Genomic DNA, 19,235 nt, shown 5'->3' with positions numbered 1-19,235 from the left:
TGGATCACGGCTGCCTGCAAGTCAGGATGGAGATGACCGGAGCCAAAGGGGCAGCCTTTTCACATTTCCCAGTTCAGCACTTTCTCAGAGACAACAGATGTGCTCCCATTGGGGTCCCCTACTCCTTGCTGCAGGCACCTCCCCAGCTCATTGGCAGAGCAGGAGAGCCTTTTCCACCCTAGCAGCAGTGTTGCCTGTTCAACAGTCCATTCCCAAACGGGGACCTTTAGAGTCACAAAATATTTACAATGTATCTCAGTGATATTATCTGCACAGTAATCCTTGTTAAGTTCCCATCTGATGGGAAGACAATGGGAGGAAAACAAATGTGCCATATACATTTTAATTCCGATGAAATCACTCTGTGTCACGCTTTATAATAGCAACTACTCTATCTCTATGTTAAAGTGCCTCCTCTGCCTTTCTAGGGAGACTATGCACACAGCACTGTTTCAGCCCATTGACGTGAGCTGTGACCCAAGCCTGGGCACCTCGGCTGACATGCTCCTGGGTGGCAGTATCCTCACCAGGACTGCTGACCCTTGGAATGGTGAGGCTAAAAATCTCGAAACCCCACATCCTCAAGCATTTGTAACCATCAGGTTCTCCCTGGAGATGGTTCCAGACCACGTCTTCAGAATTTCCCATGTTCCACGGGTCTTGGCTTGCTGGGGGCCACCACAACAAACGATCACACCCTGGGGGTGTTTGCAGGACAATTATTCTTGCATAGAATTCCAGAATCAAGGTGTCAGCAGGGTTGCGTTGCCTCTGGGAGCTGCAAGGGGTCTACTTCCTACCTCTCCAGACTCTGGGGGCTCTGGGAGGTGCTTGGCTTGTGGCCACATGGCTCCCAGCTCTGTCTTCATTGCCCTATGGCCGTCTCCCCTGTGTGTCTCTTATAAGGACACTTGCCATTGGATTTAGGGCACACCTGAGGACTCCAGGATGACCTCATCTCAAAATGCTTAACTTAATCCCAATCAATGTCATCATCACAGGCCTGGTGTGGACGCCACTCCACCCATGGCTGTGGGTCTTGCTAGGACCCAGGAACCTACTGGACTTAGCAAGCATCCCCAAGGTCGGTGCTCCTGGGCGGAACCCCAAAATCCTACCCCTTTGCTTTGCAAACAAAGAAAGTGAGGCCCAGAGCAGAGAGGGCACCCATGCAACCAGCCACCCTCCAGCCAGGTGCCCTCTGCACCCTGCCTTGAGCTTCAATTGGCATCCCTTCTCACCTTGGCCCTTTGGAGGCAGGTGCTGGGGACTTCCTGCTTACCAAGCTTGTTTCCTCAGGTTTTCCAACCCAATTGATGCTAACAGTGTCAAACTTACGTTTGTGCAGGCAAACAAATGCAAAGCAAAAAACCCACCAATTCTACAAGTCAGACACACGGTTGTGGGCATTGCACCCCTAGAAGCTGCTGGAAGCTGCAGGCTACTCATATGTCTGGTTCTCCCTGGAGCCTGACACTAATGAAAATGCATCCTGAATGGGATATGCGCCCGCTCAAAGGACAAGGGCACCTCTCTGAACACCAGTGCATCTCACCCGGAGGCATGCACCCACCCGCCATGCACGTGTGCTCTCCTCTGAGCATGGCACGGGGTGACACTCACAGGCTCTGTGGATGTTTATCTGTCGCTAAAGTCTTACCTAAATCCTCCCTAAATCCCCATGCACTGTCTGCAAGAAAACACAGTGAATTAAAAGAAGGCCAGGGTTGAAGCAGTGACTCAGATCAGAAACCGAGGCCAGCTTTCCAGTCGCAGCTCATGCTGCAGAGTCTAGGAAGCATGAAATTCATCCCAGGACCCACTGAGCAGCTGCCAGCCTGAGTCCAAATTATGGACCAAGGTGGGGACTCTCATGGTAGTAGCAGCTCCTGACACAGGGCAGGATTGGATGGGGTGAGACAGATGGCACAGGGGGAGCAGCCACATGCTGGAATCATCAGATCACTCAACTGCTCCAGGCTTCAGTTTCCTCCCCATAAAATGGGGTGCCATCAGAATGGCCCATGTTGCCATGGCACAGTACCCATCATGGGACAAGTTCTCAGTAAGCAACAGCCAAGAAGCAACAGCTGTGGACACCTACTCAGCACCTCCACCATCAGAGATGCGTGGCAGCAGAGGTGGCCCACCAGGGTGCCTGAATCCCAGCCCCAAGACCATGACCAGCTACTGAACCACCTGCACAGAAGGAGGGACTTCGCAGAGGTGAAAAGGCAAGACCCTGAGATGGGAGACAGCCCTGCATGGCCCAATGGAACCAATCCCACCCATTCTTACAAGAAGGAAGGAGGTGAGTTAGGGTCTACCGAGGCAGATTAAGGATGGCAGGCACAGAGGTACACCACCATGGGCTCCAAAGATGGAGGAAGGGGTCATGAACCCAGGGATGTGGGCATCTCTGGAGCTAGAAAGGTGAGAAGGCCTCTCCCCCAGAGCTCCAGCAAGCAGCCCTGCCAGGCCAACACCTTGGTTCTCAGCCAAGGAGACCTGCCTGACTTCTCAGCTCCAGAAGTAAGATGAGAAACCTGTGCTGTTTAGGACACTAGGTTGTGGCACTTTGTTATAGTAGCAGCAGGAGACTAATATAATGCATATAAACTAAGCAATTTCCCTCCTAGAAAAGACAGTTTGGGGAAAATGAAAAGTCACATAGAACCAGCCCTCTGCAGTAGTCATGTGACTTGGGTGTGATTTCTAACCAGAGCCCTAAGCTCCAGGTGTCTCAAAAACGTTTGATGAGAGGCCATATCAACACAGAGCAAGTCCTCTAGGAACACCAGCCCTCCTCTCCCTTGCTTCTCATGGACCATTTTGAAGGAAACTAGGACTTGGAGGCACATACGGTCAAACAGAAGTAAGGTGGGCTTGTTTTGCTTTGTTCTCTTTTCTTTAGGAACTAGAGGGAAGATGCAGGGACGAAGGGTCAATAGACCAAGGCAGGGCAGCAAGCCACTGGGAAGGAGCTGCTCAGGACCCAGCCACAGGCCACCAGGCTTCTGACCTTTTGACAAAGAGCAGACAATTCTGTCAGCCTAGCTGGCAGCATGCCCCATTCTCTGTCTGGGGGATGAAGAGAACTCACAAGAGCCATGAGATTTGCAAAAATAAGAACACATGTGGAAGACCTTTGGTCAAGGCACTTCACCAGCTTGTAGGATATTTTATAACGCACTGCCCTTGGATGACAAACTGCTCTTTCAAAGTCAGAAAATTAGGTACAGTCTTTGAAAGATGAATGTGTGCTTGCTCTCTCTCAGCTTGTGACTTAATTTTGGTATCTTCTTAACTATGCTTTGAAAAAAGAAAGAAAAAAGGAAGGAGGGATAGATTGAGGAAGGGAGGGAGTAAGCAAGGGAGGGAGGGAGAAAGACCCTTCCCTCAATTTGAACTCACCTCCACATGCCACCTAAAAGAATTCACAAAAACTTCCCCATTTTGAAATTAATATCATGAGGAAAACAATAGTTAACTACATACCAAATGTATTTTGTTTAAACTTGCACATTAACTTCATTGTGATAAAATAACCCTGTAGGATGGAATTAGAAAATTACTGTTTCTGAAACAAAGAAGGTACATGATGGCGGTTTATACTAAAATTCAATCGCCACTTAGTCACAAGCGGGAAAGTGGCCTCATGCTCAGAAAAGTCACCTGCAGTGGTACCGGCAGGGGAGGGGGGCTGGGGCATGAGCCTGGGTCAGAGGACCAGAGGTGGGCCGGGGCTGGTGAAGCTCAGGGGGAGCCTGGGGGGGGCCGGGGGGACACTGCCTTCTCAGCAAGATCCGCACCAAAGGCCCTGCTCTCTGGAAACCTCAGATAGGAACGCTTGCAAGCCCCAAGGCAGAGGCCCGGGGGAACAAATGGGTCATCCCGCAGGCACACTGACTCAGGGGCCATTGGGGGCCTGTCCCTGAGTGTTGGTAGCCTCCGTGGGACCAATGTCCACCGGCTTGTCTCTCAAGCCACAGCAAAGCAGTCAGCCTTATTCCCATGGCCACCTCCCGGGTCACGCCATGAGTCAGTCCCATGCTCACACAAACTCTGATAGAATGTTGTCGAGGTTTCCTGTGTGGGCTGGACTCTGCTTGGGGAACTTCCTTGCTCCTGCTTACCCCACCCCACCCCAGCCGGCAGAGCCTGAGGACTGAGGGGAGCCCTGCTCTGGAACTGCTGGTCCCTGCCTAGCATGAGAGTGTGCGGCCAGCATCGAGGACTCTCCTGTGCCCACACCTTGGGCCAGTTGTGCAAACCCATGTGTGCACTGTGTGTACCCACCCCACTGCGTCTCAGGTGCCAGGCTTTACTGCATCACACACTCCTCACACCCACATATTGACCATGTATGCACCTATTTCCACTGGGTCTCAGGGGCCAGCCTTTACTTCATCACACACTCCCCCACTGGGCCTCAGGTGCCAGTCTACTGCACTGCACACTCCACACACCCACATGTCCACCACACATGCACCCACCTCCTCTGGGCCTCAGGCATCAGCCTTTACTGCATCGCACATGCCTTTGCACACCCACGTGTCTATGTGTGTATGCACTTCTGCTAGGCCTCAGGTGTCAGCCTTTACTGCATTGCACACTATTTAGCATACCTGGAGGTCCACTGAGTATATATACATTCCCCACTTGGCCTCAGGTGTCAGCATTTACTGCATAGTACACTCCTTCTCACAGTTATGTATCCACCGCATGTGTACCCACCCCACTGGGCTTCAGGCATTAGCCTTTACTGTATTGCACACACCTTTTCACATCCATATGTCCACCATGTGTGCACGGTGGGCCTCATACGCCACCCCTTATTTCATTGCAGACTCCTTCACACCCATACGTGTCACTGTATAGGCACCTACCCTGCTGGGCCTCAGGCACCAGCCTTTGCTGCACTGCACGCTCATTCACACACCTGTATTTGCACGCATCCCACTGGGCTTCAGGTGTCAGCCTTTACTACATCTCACAGTCCTTCACACACCCACATGTCCACCATGTATGCAACACATGGCCACCTCGGTGCAAGGAAATCTGGGGGTGTGAGTGTCTAAAATTGGGCACACTATCACCCCAAAAGGATTCATACAGAAATTAGTAGGAAGACAGAGTGAATGGATATCAGATAGGCAACATGTAGTGTCCAATAATTCTAAGCACTCATGCCTGCACTTTCATAGCAGCTCCCACTCTGTTGTTGCCAGTTAACCACAGAACTCAGAATTGTTGACAGCATGAGCATTTCCTTGCTCATTATTGGCTTCATTCACCTCAGAGGATTGCACACCCACCCCAGAGTAGGCACAGTGCAGTCAGGTTTGCTTCTCTTCCTGTGCATTTAGTGACTCCTTTCTCTATGGTCTGCAGAGATGGGTTGAGACAAAGCACACTTCTCAGCTCCCTCCTAAAGACTTGAGCATGGCACTTCTGGCAGTTCCCCTTACATCGTGACAAATTCTTAGATTCTAATTCCTGGACCCTACATTTGATCTCTCTTAACTCTCTCCCTTTATGCCTTACTATGGGAATGCATCATTCATTCATTCATTCATTCAACAGTTCCTAGCCTGTTTCCTCTGCTTAGATTCTGGGGCTGGACATGGAGAAATGTGCCAGACACTGATAATTACCTATTTGTCAAAACCATTCCTCCCTTCTTTCCTAAAACAGAATTTCTGTTCCAAGTGGCAGTTTGCTCATCTACAAAGTAATGGATGATGGTGGGTCTAAGTCAAACACAACAAAACAATCTCTGCTTTCCACACACCCCTCTCATTCTTGTGGCTAGGACAAGCACATGATCAAGTTCCAGCCAATGAAACCTTCTGTGGGGGTTCTTAGAAAGCAATTGATTTCCTGATATAAAGAAGAAACAGATGATGCTATTCTCCATCCCTCTTATTTCTCTGAACTCAGATGCAATGCCTGGAGCCACAGCAGCTATTTTGAAAACATGAAGTAACAACCTGACAGATTAAAGGTGGTAGAACAATAAGAATAAAGATTAGGCACATGACGGTGTTGGTGAGCTGCCACGCCAATTTCTGGTCACCTGTTTTTGCACTTACTATCATGCAAGAAAAATTAACACCAATATAAATATAAAGATTCTATTATTTCATTTTTACCCTGTTGGCCCAGAGCATTCCAAAATAGTATAAATGGTAAACAAGTGTCAAAGAGCTGCTGTTCTCATGAATCTCACAATTTAAGAAAGAGAGATGATAGAACAGATTCCATAAACTCTCACATGAGAAGAAAGGGGGTGGCAAGGAGGTATACAAGATGGTCCTCAACTAACTAGGGGTGAGGGAGAGGGAAAGCTGTTCTGGGGAAGTGTCATTAAACTAAGTAATTATAAATAAATTTCCCTTTGATATAGCCTTGGCATTTATGGCATATCTACCTTCCTCAGAATAATGTCCAGACCCCAAACTCTCCTCCCCCCTCCACCAGACAATGTCTCTACTCCTGCCACCCTTGTCTCCAAAGTCGAGGAGAAATATGACCCATGCCCCATCAGATCGCACCATGCCCACTATAGTTCTCCTACCCTTATGGGCTTTTCACCACTAAGTTGGTCCTGGGTTTTCCCAGAACTCTGTCCACTGTACAGGAGAGATATGCAGGTCATGGAGTCAGGCTGCAGACTCCAATAAGGCTGGGACCATTAATTATTAACCAAGCAGAGAAAAAGATACCACCTTAGCAGTTGCCCCAGATGAATCTATGGCACTGAGACTGCTCCATTATAGCCTAAGGAAAAGGGCATAAGTAGCATTTCTTAGATATTACCATGCCCGAGTGATGATGACTGTGTGAGAATTATCCTAAAAACAAAACAACTGCCCAACAGTGTATGCAAGTCCCCTCCAATGCTTGCCAGCAGAAGCACAGGCAGTATGCACAGAGGAGGTCTACGAAAGCCACAAATCAGCTGAACCACACTATGCATTTCCATACTTAGTGGCTAGGCTTTTCAAAAGGTTCACAATACATGGTATTTGCTTCCCTATTGGGGGAAACTATTTTAAGCTTAATTAGCATGGAATTTTTAGAATGCAAGTGATTTTCATTTAGACATAAAACAAAATGCCACAACATTTCTTCCATCCATTTATCATAAACAAGTTAATTACTGTGTAACAAATCACTCCTGCCAGAATCTGTATATCTGGGAGCCACTGGTGAGCTGACTCAGGCAAAGAGAAGGCACCAAAAACTGGTTAATAACTTATGGTGTACTTATAATAAAACAGGGACTCTGTGAGGTGTGCTTGTCAAGTTAAGGTTAAGCTCTCTTCATTGGAATAACTCAATTATATGTAATCATTATCTATTTAACTTTATTCCTATCAGAATAATAGAAACATCCTGCTTTCCTTATTTATTTTTTGACACAAGCATTCTTACTATAGTGGTGAGGCTACAGACTTTTCTGTATAAACAGAGGAATTTTGATCTGCCTGGGATTGATACATATGTCAGCCTTGGCATTTGTCTCCCTATGTGTGAAATTATTTCTAAGACTGAAAAATGTCTCTTTGTTCTGGAAACTCCATGCTTCAAGAAGAACCAAGAGGAGACAAGAGTGAGAAGGTGCTCACAGGTGTTGCAGGACCTGAGCCCACCTGGAAGGCAGAGGCGCCCTAGGATCCCAGGAGGCTCCGGGGATGGGCTGCAATTCCTCCGGAATCGGGGGTCCCTCACCTCAGGGAGATGGGCTTAAAACATGAGCCACATACCATGTAGCCCAAAAGCTGCTCCAAGCTCACTTTTCACAACTGACTCTTGTTCCTTCCTGGGTGAAAACCTCCTGGCCAGGGTGGCACCAGCCAGGGAGTCCAAGGACAGAGGAGAGAGGGCAGTTGAACCCACGCCTACAGAGTAAAGGGCAGCCCATGATGAGAGAGGAGCACTGCCTTGAAATTTCACATTTTACAGCAAAAAGTATGAAGATTTTTATTGTACTTTGTACCCAGAATATCAGTCATTACTACAAAAGAAGGTTTACTTTTCTTCAATTCCTGAATAAAGAAGATGTTCAGAGATACATCTTTATTTTCAAGGCTCCACCATATACTTGAGGAGGCCAGCTTCAGAAGAGCTGAGGGTTCCAGGAGGGGCCTGCAGGGGGGCTGCAATCAGCACCTCCAGGTGACACATGACAGGAGAATGTCCTGAGCACAAGGGACCCTCCAGGGACACTGCATATGTGTAGGTACACACAGGAAGGAAAGGACATGAAAGACCACCTGCCCCTTCTAACTCTTCAATGCATCAAGTGTGATCAGTCTCACTTTTGAAAGCTCTCCATCACACATGCCCACTTCCACAGAGTGCTCCTTCTGCTTTGGCCAGCTTCCTAGAAGGTTTTTGTTTTGTTGGTGTTTGGTTTTACTGGTCATCAAAGAGATCAATATCATCACACTGCTGTCTTAGCAGTTAACTCAAACAACAATAAATAAGTACAAGAAGGTGGATTCAGCGTAAACTGAAAATTCTGATTCACATAGCCAGAAACAAACAAGATAGGTCAACAAGTTCTGTCGCAAAGGATGAGGATCTTAAAAGTCTGCTTCCTCTATGTATGTGCACATGCACACACACACACATATACACACCGGCATGCACATGAACACACCTGCACAGATGCACATACACACACAGCTGTCAGTTCTTAAAGGAAAATACTATATTCCCACCTCGGCCACATAGTGCTAGGAAAGCTGGAAAATAAAACTGGAGAAAAAGCCAGTAGGCTGGGGATTATTTAGTTGTACATGCTAAAATCTCACTTTGATACTTTATTTAAAGTTTGCTCCCCCCATCACTTTGAAATCAGCTATAAGGCTCCCACTTCTGGGAAGCAGACACAGAGAGAGAGAAGGCACACAGGCAGGGTGCAGCTGTATAAGTCTAAAACCTCAGAGAAGGAAAAACTGATTTATTTTCCCTCCCATGCAAATATAAAGTTTAATTAGTTTGTCTTGAAAGGGAAACAGATCAGTATGCAGTATGATCTTTGCTGTTTGTGTTTTGAAGCTGTCTCTGAGATTCCCATCACAAATGTGGATATAATCCTGCAATTACGATAGAGCTAATTGGTAGTTCCCTCCTGCATGTGTGTTTCCATGTTGTCAGTGAGGCAGTAATGAAAATGAATGCCACATTTGTGAACAGCACGGCTGTGGGCTTATTTACCACATTTCCAACAACATCATCTGCTTTCTCATGCATTTCGAAGCAGGATAATTTAAGAATCCAGAACCTCATACATAAAAATCCTTGGTACAAAAGTCTCACTGTACGTTATTTGGGTGATGTTACCTCCAAATTTTAATTACTTGGCCAGGAAATGCTTCACCTTACTCAAAAGTGACAGGCACTCATAATCTTTCACCTGTGATTCAAAATGCCTTTGAGGTCATGAATTTGCACCTGCTGGATTCACAACCTTCGTTTTGTAGATAGCCCAGCTCTAAGACCAGCCAAGTCTAGATTTTTCAACCTCAGTATCTTCCCCAACAAATATCGTGGTTTTTAATTTACTTCCACCCTCCACGCCCCATCCCTACCTTTGAGTAGCTTCTCTCCTTCGAGAATATTTTGGGGGATTAATGCTGTGTAATCTTCTTCCGAGAACCCAGACTTACAGTTCTGTCTGGACGTAAGATCCCCAGTATGGGCCTAAGTACAGAAAGAAGAGAGGTTAAAACACAAATAACTTCATGGAAATCTAATTCCATCATTTATGGGATTGTATTGCATGCAAGGTCTCAGCTGCCACAGAACCGTGGGTGCCCAGTGACCTCCTCCATGGGCTTGCAGTGCCTCCCTGGCCTCTGGGGACTCGCAGTGGCACCGGTCTGCACTGGATGCTTCTCTCCCAAGCAACCTGGTGGACATGCCACAGGGTGTGTCAGGTAGCCTGGAAGAGGCTGGGGGCCTGGTGGGGACCTCCAGACCATGGGAGCAAGAAAGGTCTGCAGGGTCCAGTGGGCAGAGCAGGAGGAGTCCAGTGTCCAAGGAAGCCACTGAAGGGGGAGGGGGGCTCCAGGAAGGGCCAGGAGATGAGGGCAGGCAGAATCCAGGTCAACCTTTCGCAGGGCCACTGTCTCCCCCTGGACCTCTTACTCTGTGCTTTAGGGGTAAAGGACCACTAGGCTGCTGGAGTCTCCTCCAGGCAGTTTCACCCCAGGGGGAAGGAGAGCAATAGAGAAGAGACTCAAAAATCACCTAACCAAAGCCACAAGCTCTGAGGAAGGCTGCCAAGAGTCCAAGGGTTAAGGGGGGGAGCACAGGGTAGCCCCAACTCCAGTCTTCTTCCCTCTTGCTCTGACATTTTTGCCTTCAGAGTCCCCATCTCCAGCCCCTACAGGATGGAGATCCCTAGCTGACCAGAAAGGGTGGGTATGGTACTAGGGAGCTCACTCAGCTTTCCTGCCAGATGAGGCAACTAGATGGCACCGAGAGGACAGAGGAAGACGAGGGTAGGCGAAAGGACCCCTCCCTAGCTGTGGGGTATGGGAGCCACAGGAAGCACTGGGGAGTAGAGGATGCAGGGGATGCAGGGAGAGACAGCAGTGTGTGCAACGGGGGAAGGAGAGTGAGTGCAGAGCTCCGAGCACAACCCGCACCCCGCATCCCACAGTCACGCCTTCACCAGGCTGCCAGAGAAGAACGCACCTCCCCGCCAGCCGCTGCCTCCTTCAACCCCACGTTCCCGGGCTTTGGCTCAGAGAGACTGCCCAGGGTCCAGAGGTCCCAGGCACCCCGACGCCCCAAGAGGGAGGCAGAGTAGGTTGCGGCGTCATTGCTGTGGAAAAGCTCCGAATTGCGGCTTGGTTCCTCGGGAAAGCACCTGCATATAGCACCGGCAGCCCAGGAGAAGGCTGAACTCATCCACCAAAGTTTTGACCCACCCCCGGGCACAGGCCTGGGACACCCCCGGTGCATCCTGCGGCCTCGGAGCTGGGCCTCGGACGTCGGCATTTGTTTATTTCTGAGGTTACAACAGTGCGGCCCGGGAGGAGGCAGCAAGGCCGATTGGCCACGAGAGGGGGTGCCTCCAACTCCCGCAACCACTTCGTCTCGGCCCAGGGCTCGCCTCGGGCTCCCCGCCATCCATCACTCCCCCCACCCAACAGCTCCGTAGCCCGTCCCCCGCCCCCCACAAGGCCCTGCACCCCGCGAGACGCTGAGCGCGTGCTGGAGACCGAGCCAGCAGGCTTCCCAGAGCTCGGTCCCTGGGCTAACTCCCTGCTCGCGCCAGCCTCGTGCCCGCTTCCCTGTGCCTGGATCCGAGCCACAAGGGACCCACCAGGACTCCGGCGGCAGCCTGCAGCGGGGCTGGGCAGCGAGCATGTCCAACGGTCCATATCTACCACCCGCCCGCAGCGACGGTCCTTGCATGCACCCCAAAGAGCGGGGCGGCGCTGTGTCGTGGCCCCCAGCCCCAACAGAAGCTGCCGAACTACATCCCGGCCGGCATCCGCCTGGCTCCCCTAGCCCGCGGCCCCAGCCCAAGAGCGCTAACTCCGGAGGCATGAGGTTCCCGGGTGGTGGAGGACGTACCCGCTCCACCAGCAGGCAGCCTGTCCTGGGGCGGGAGAGCTGAGCTCGGGGCAGCTGCTGCCAACAGCAGGCGGCGACGGTTGCCCACGGGGTCCCCCACCCACACACCCACCTGCAGCCCACACCCTCGCTGGCTCCGCTCCACGCTACACCGGCGCCTCCCCACTCCTGCCTACCACAGGCGACTTCGAGGAGCGCGGGCGCCGGGCTGGGCGCCGGGCTGGGCGCCGCCGAGCGAACTGTGGGGATACCGGCGCCAGCCGGGGAAGCCGGGGAGAGCCCCGCAGGGCGTGTGCGCGCCACGCTGCCGCCCCGGGCTCCCTCCCGAGAGGCCGGAGTGGGAGGTTGCAACTTACCCAGAGTGAGCCGGAGAGCGAGAGCAGCACGAGAAGCACGCCAGAGCCCGCGGTCATCTTCCCTGCCGCGCCGCCACCCCGCGCCCGCCAGGTGTCCTGCGCCCGGAGCCCACTCCCCGCCGCCAGTCGCCGCTGGTGCCACTGTAGCGCAAAAACCAGGAACGAGGCCGCAGGCCTCCAGGAACATTCCACAAAGTTAGAACAGGCTGAGACTAAGGATCTGTAGTTTCGGGAAGCAGATTTTATTTGCTCGTGCGCATGAGAACCCAGCTGAGTCACCTCAAAAGTCTGAGCCTGGAACAAAAGGCAACCTTAGCTTTTATAGTCTCTTTAACATGTTAAAGACAAGGTACACAATTGGCTGATTTGAGTTGAGAATGGCCCAGAGCTGAACCATTGAGGGGCCCCCACCCCAGGAATGTCTTCTTTTGCCTTCGTGCATCTTCAGCAGTTTCTGAAGGCTGGGGGAGGGGGTTCTATACCAGGAAATGTGTCTTATCTCGCTTGCCTGCAAGGAGAGGGGGTTTGGGGATTTTTTCAGAGAGCAGAGCTAAACCAGAAAGACGGAAAAGCCTGCCTGCTACATCCCGGAGCCCGCTCCCCACCGCCATCACCGCTGGTGCCACCACCACCACCGTCGCTCGCCCGCGCCAGCTCCGAGCCTCCAGCCTGGCTGTGTCCGCCATGCTCGCCTCCCAGATTCCCGGGAGCCAGGTCAAGTGGGGCCGGCGGGCCTTGCAGCTGCCCGCGCCTCTGTTCTGTGCACTTCCAACTGCAGGTGAAGTCAAGCGGCCCCGCCCCACCCCGTTCCTGGCCCCTGAGCTCGCTGGGCCTGACCCAGGCCTTAAAGGGGCAGTGCGCCGCTCCCCACACCCCCGCCCTGCCCAGGACTGCTCCGGGCTTCTCAAACCGAGCTCCGGCCAAAGGGACCGAGGGCACTCCGCCTCCAGGGACAAAAAGAGGAATGGGGAGACGTGAAGTCCCCGTCACCAAACCTGAGCACCCCTGTGGATGGGGAGCCCTTGTTGGCACTTCCATTCTGCCCTTTCTTTACTTTAGGAAGTATGTATTTATAAGGGTATGAGGCCTATTTAGGGAAAAATGTTTTCATATAACAAAATCTTAATGTCTTCCATGGCCCAGAAAAAAAGTTTCTAGTCTAGAGCTATGCAAGGAAATCAAAATATAATGGCACTTCAAGACAATAATCTAACCGTGGTAACCACCTACTTTACTTCAGAGAAATTTAATATTCTTTTGTTTATACCAACAGTACACTGAATTTTTTCCCTCATTAAAGTTTTCAACAAAATCAGAGTTAAATTAATATCATTTTCAAGGGCAAGAAATGATATGCAAGACTATTGTTTACTCTGTGTGACTCATAAAACACAAGCAACCCTCCAAGAGCACAGGCCCAAGAAATAATGCATGAGGCACTGGATGCAGGGCACAGTGACGCATTAGGAGTAACACAAGGAAGAGTGCAGTTGCAACACAGGTAGGGAAAAATTCCTGATATTCTCTCAAGTATTAGGAATTCCCAAGTTAATAAGCCAACCCTAGAACTTGAGGCTTTGCCTTAGGAAACTTATTTCTGTAATGATGATGTTAAGCCTACTTATAATTATGCCTAAGAGTCACCCCCAGAAAAATTCTATTGCCTCTCAGATGTGACCTCTCTCTAAGCCAAACTCTCTGAATAAGCACACTATGCTAACCTCTATGTGGGACTTGACTACCAGGGGTGTAAATCTTCCTAGCAATAGGGGAAAAGACTTCCAGGGATGAGCCTGGCCCTGGCATCCTGTGACTGACATTGCCTTCTTGGACTAAAAGGGGAAAAAGAAATGAAACCAAGTAAAGTATCAGTGGCTAAGAGATTTCAAATAGAGTTGAGAGGGTCATTCTGGTAGTTAATCTTATGTAACTTCTGCCAGCTATTAAAATGGCCACAGTATGCCAAGCCCCAACTAACAGTATTCTGGAAAACCCTAAAGAATATCCAGGGTACTCTTTCCTTATTTACTTATTAAGTACATATTTTTCAGAAATTTAAAGCTTCCAGAAGGTTCCTATGCCAGATAAGACTAGAAACACAGAGATATCAGTCTCTCCAAGAACATCAACCACATTCAGTTCTTTACCCATAATATCAACAACCCCTGTCAGCATGAAGAAGTTAGAATGATAATTGCCCAGATATCCGTGAAGATTGAGAAAAGGATCAAATGAGGGGGGTATAAGTGAGAAATTAACAAATGATTATGACTTCTGAATCACTATATAGATATATTTTTAGTTACTAGTGTATTAGAATAGCCAGAAGGAAATACATGAAATTATTAAACTGTAACCCAGCATCCTTGATATATGATTATGATGGTCTATAGCTGTTATCATGTTATCATGTGATTCTAAAAACCTTCTGTCAACCCCTCTATTCAGTGTATAGTTAGATAAGTAATGAAACAATGCTTATAAGGCATTTTAAAAAGCAGAATGATATAAGGATACTATACTGAATAATGGAATAGAATTGAGAGTTCAGAAATAGACCCTCTTATCTTTGGTGGTGGTAGTTTGGAGTTCTTATATAACAGAAAATGCCATGTTCTTTCAATTCATTCCAGTGGATGCAGAAGTATTGTGGCTTGGATATTTGGTTAGATTATTTCAACTGAAATGTGACCCATTTCATTCAAGGTGAGTTTTAATCCCTTTCCTAGAATCCTTTATGGGAGGTGTTCTAGTTTGCTAGCTGCTGGAATGCAATATACCAGAAACAGAATGACTTTTAAAAGGGAGAATTTAATGAGTTGCTGGTTTACTGTTCTAAGGCCGAGAAAATGTCCCAATTAAAACAAGTCTATAGTAATGTCCAATCAAAGGCATCCAGGAAAAGATACCTTGGTTCAAGAAGGCCGATGAAATTCAGGGTTTCTCTCTCAAGTGAGAAGGCACATGGCAAACACAGTCAGGGCTTCTCTCTCAGCCAGAAGGGCACATGGTGAATACAGCATCATCTGTTTGCGTCTTCTCCTGGCTTCCTGTTTCATGAAGCTCCCCAGGAGGTGTCTTCCTTCTTTATCTCCAAAGGTCGCTGGCTGGTGGACTCTCTGCTGTCACTCTCTCTGAGTCTCTCTGAATCTCTCTCTCCAAAATGTTTCCTCTTTTATAGGACTTCAGAAACTAATCAAGACCCACTCAAATGGGTGGAGACGTGTCATCCCCTAATTCAGTTTAACAACCACTCTTGACTAAATCATATCAACCAGGGAGATGATCTCATTACAGTTTCAAACATACAGTATTGAATAGAGATTATTCTACCTTTATGAAATGGGATTTATATTAAAACATGGCTTTTCTTAGGGGGCATGCTTCCTTTCAAACCAGTACAGGAGGGTACAAGACAGAGAAGGACCAGAAAGCCCAAACAGGCTGAGAGATAATATTAAAGGAAATGCATACAGCTCTGGGGAAATTAAGGAAGGACTCACAGAGGGGCCCACTGGAACCAGAAGCTAAAACAATGAAACCTGGAATTGAAGAGCTAGCAGGCACCAGTAATGTACATGCCTTCCAACATGACAGAATTATCCTTGATGCCAGCAACCTGTCTTCATAGTCATAGTATAATCCTGTTGATGCCTTAATTATGACATTTTCAGGAATTTATAAATGAAAATTGTGAGCTATAAATCCCATTGTAAAAGCCAATCCATTTCTGTTGTATTGCATTCTGGAAGCTTTAGCAGACTGAAACAATGGCCAATGAATTTTCAACTAGGCAGTGAAGTTCACTCAAGTGGGAAAGAACAGCCTGTTTAACAAATGGTGCTAGGAGAATTGGATATTCATACTCAAAAGGATGAAAGATGATCCCTATCTCATACCTTACACAAAAATTAACTCCAAATGGGTCAGAGATGTTAAATATTACAGTTGAGACCATAAAATTCTCAGAAGAAAATATAGGGAAAAATCTTGAAGATACTGTGATAGGAGATGGTTTCTTGGACCTTACACCCAAAGCACAAACAATGAACAAAGAGAAAGATGAATGGGCTCTGCTCAAAACTGAATACTTTTGTGCAAAGGAGTTTGTCAAGAAAGCAAAAAACAGTTTATTCACTGTGGGGAAATATTTGTAAACCACATAAAATCACATAGGACATGTAAGAGAATGCTCCCAATTTTCTTAATACACACCATTTTCTTGAACCCTTAATACATTATTATTAGAACAGCAATATCTTCACAAGTTGGTTTTCAGTGACTTAAAATAAAATAATGTATAACATTTACGTGGCATTCACGAGGAGGTACCCCCAGTGAACTCCCGCCCCGCCCCCTCCCACCCTCCCCCCAAGCCTCTGAGATGCCCAGGTGGTGGCCACCGTGCTCCTGGGGGCCTTTCCACCCAAAAGGCCCAGCCAGTGACCCGCTCTGCTAGCTGAGTGGAGGCCTCCCTGAAAGGCGGACTCACTTACCAGAGCTATGACCACCGTCCCCATCTTCAGTCCATCGCGGCTGCCTTGTGAACTGCAGGACATGACTGTTCTTGCATTCTCTACTTATCTGGGTGTTGACAGATGCGCCTAGAACAATGGAACTCTCACGATATTAGGCCTTTCTTCCAGCGACGTGAAGTAAGAACGAATGGATTCCGTTGTCATGGTGTCCTGTGCTCGCTCACCAAGGAGGCCTGGAGAACCAAAATTGAATGTTGAGTATTGTTTTTAAAACATGACCTGATCTCTTAATTTTAAAAAACATTTAGAAAGTAATCATTATTTTGAAAGCTTTTTTTTGAGAGAGAGAGAATCTGTGACAAGCATTTTGTATCAGATGTTTTTATTTTAATTCTGTGTATAGAGACCCACTTCTGGCTACGCTAGAAATATAGCTAGGATGCACTAGGATTGCAAGTTTTATGGAGCATCTCTCCCCCTTTTCAATCTGGCTACCTCCTCTTTTGATTGTACAACCCAAGTACATTTATTCACGGAAGTTAACAGCAGGTACTGATACCCAGTTTTCAACCAGAAAGATACATTAGCTGATTTTTGTGATTTGGGATTAATAAATACAGTCCTTGAAATCAGTGAACTCTCTTATGAACTGGGAAATGTGACAGTCTACCCAGTCTGTATTTAAATGGCTGCTTGGGGAAGCATTGCTGTTATGTAGGAGAAAATAATGTGGCTTTTAGTAGCTGTGGGAATCCATTGGATTGAATGTGCCATGCGAAGAAAATTTACCATAAGTTTATTTTCTAGGAATGTTTCTTCAGTTCAACTGAGCTTGTGTAGTGTGTCAGATATACCCCTAATGCTAGATTTTTGCCACCTAAATCTGTCTTAAATGTGAATTAGAATGTTTATGTATATTTCATTTATTTTGGTGTATAAAAGAAAATGATGTCAGTAGTTACAGAGTATAGCATGTTACTGCATATTTAAGTATAAAAACACATTTGCACATATTTAATTATAGATGCTGTTTTGAACCCTGAATTGCATCACGTCTTAGTGTTGTCAGATGTTCAGAAACGTGAAAATATGTCAATTGTGTTCAAGTATTTAACTTTTGATTGCTTATATTTTCCACAAATTTAAAGTAGTTTTGGATCTAAATAGTTCATACACTTTGGGAAAGGTTGTACCTGCAGGGACTTAAGATTTGACAAAGTAGCATTTTGTTGCCCTATTAAAATATCTTTTTAGTTTTATTTTGAGTTAATATTTATTTGCCTAAGCTAAACCTTATGCCTAAAAGATGACTCTCTAAAACTTTGATGTTATCATAGCTGTTAGTCTTCAGGTGAATCAAATATGTAAACTTAGATGTAGAAGTTTTTATGTAGTGATTCTGTTTTCAACTTTTCAAAAATCACTAACTGACCAAATCTACTTTGGGTATAGTAGGGCTATATCGCAAAATCATTGAACATGGAAATTAGCACATGGTGATACCACATGCATACGGTTTCCTTCTTTAAAATATACAAACTATTTTATGTTTTGCTTCTAAAGAAGTGATCTTTTTATGCATAGGGTTAAAAGTTTTCTAACATATTATGGTGCAATTTTAATGCATCAAGTTGCCCTTTTTATGAAGCAAGGGAAAATTAATATTGCGTAGATAGTTAAAAAAATTCATTTTTTTTCTTGTTTTTTTAAATAAAAAGAACAAGAAAAAAGCAAAAAACAAACAAAAAGAAATAAGAACAAAATAATTCAGTTTTATTAATTATTACCCACGTTTCAGAGCCATGCTTTCATGGGCAAGAAACTTTTAGTGAAAAAGGAAATTATCAGTAATTACTATATAAATCTCTTATGAAATCTATTAATTTGACAATAATACCATGTGTGTATATTTTTTACTTTAGTTACTGCCTCTTAATTTTTGACTACTACTCTGTATTAATTTAAGGTGCATTTTTACATTTTCTCTGGTTATAGAGATTTTTTTTCATACTTCATTAAAGCAGTTGCTTTTTTTCTTTTTACTTTACAACTTTGGAATGGCTATAAGAAATATCAAGTTGTTTTTTAAAAATTTTTTCTCTTGTAGGTTATCCAGGGATGTTCTAATTTATTTGGAAGAGTCATACTCAAATATATGATATCTTGAATCCTTGGTATTGCAGATGATGTGAGTACATTTTTTATTTGCTTATATGTTAATGACTTGATAAAAATTCAAACAAATTAATAATTAACTATTTGTGTTATTAAATTTCTACTATTTAACCCAAATTCTAGGATGAAGTCTGCCCACTTATTTTATTATATATTTTCTAAAATTAAAATACCTATGACTATATGTAATTTTCTACCCTCCAAATCAATTTTCTTGAAACATTTCTCTTATTTTATTGATTTTTCTGTATCACAAAGATTTTAATATTTTAGAGCAAGGATCTTCAGAAATTTGAGCACACAGTTTAAAAAAATATATAGACAAATTTTCACACACATATAGTCCATATATGGTGTACAATCAGTGGTTCTGTGTTTATCACCGTGATCATTTTTTAGAACATTTGCATCACTCCAGAAAAGAAATAAAAAGGAAAAAGAAAAGACTCATACATCCCATACCCCTAATTGCTCCCTGTCATTGACCACTAGTATTTCCATCTACCCAATTTAGTTCACCCCTTACACCCCCATTATTTATTTATTTTTATCCATAATTTTTTACTCATATGTCCATACCCTGGATGAAAAATTTAGAGTAAACAATGCCTTTGCTAATTGA

The 19,235-nt window shown here is 46.3% G+C and overlaps 1 protein-coding gene across 5 annotated transcripts in view; it reads right to left on the bottom strand.

Moving 5' to 3' along the window:
- LOC143672955 (cadherin-4-like) overlaps positions 1–16,549 on the bottom strand; it is a 233,701-nt gene extending 217,152 nt beyond the window's left edge. For 3 of the 5 annotated variants that reach the window (XR_013170113.1, XR_013170112.1, XR_013170111.1), the window contains exons 1-2: positions 11,961–12,719; positions 9,606–9,717 (exon numbers count right to left, since the gene is read on the bottom strand). Coding sequence is in view for 1 of the 5 variants with exons in the window: in XM_077147373.1 (XP_077003488.1) it covers positions 9,606–9,717; positions 16,457–16,519 (175 nt within the window). In the remaining 4 variants the exon portion in view is untranslated. Of the gene's footprint in view, positions 1–9,605; positions 9,718–11,604; positions 11,667–11,960; positions 12,720–16,456 lie in introns of those variants that run through there. The other 2 variants (XR_013170114.1, XM_077147373.1) reach the window with 2 other exon arrangements.
- Between the last annotated feature and the right edge of the window lie 2,686 nt (positions 16,550–19,235).

The sequence above is a fragment of the Tamandua tetradactyla genome (assembly GCF_023851605.1).
Source record: "Tamandua tetradactyla isolate mTamTet1 chromosome 22 unlocalized genomic scaffold, mTamTet1.pri SUPER_22_unloc_2, whole genome shotgun sequence".
In the NCBI taxonomy this organism is placed as follows: domain Eukaryota; kingdom Metazoa; phylum Chordata; class Mammalia; order Pilosa; family Myrmecophagidae; genus Tamandua; species Tamandua tetradactyla.
This window is presented reverse-complemented; position numbering and strand designations above follow the sequence as displayed.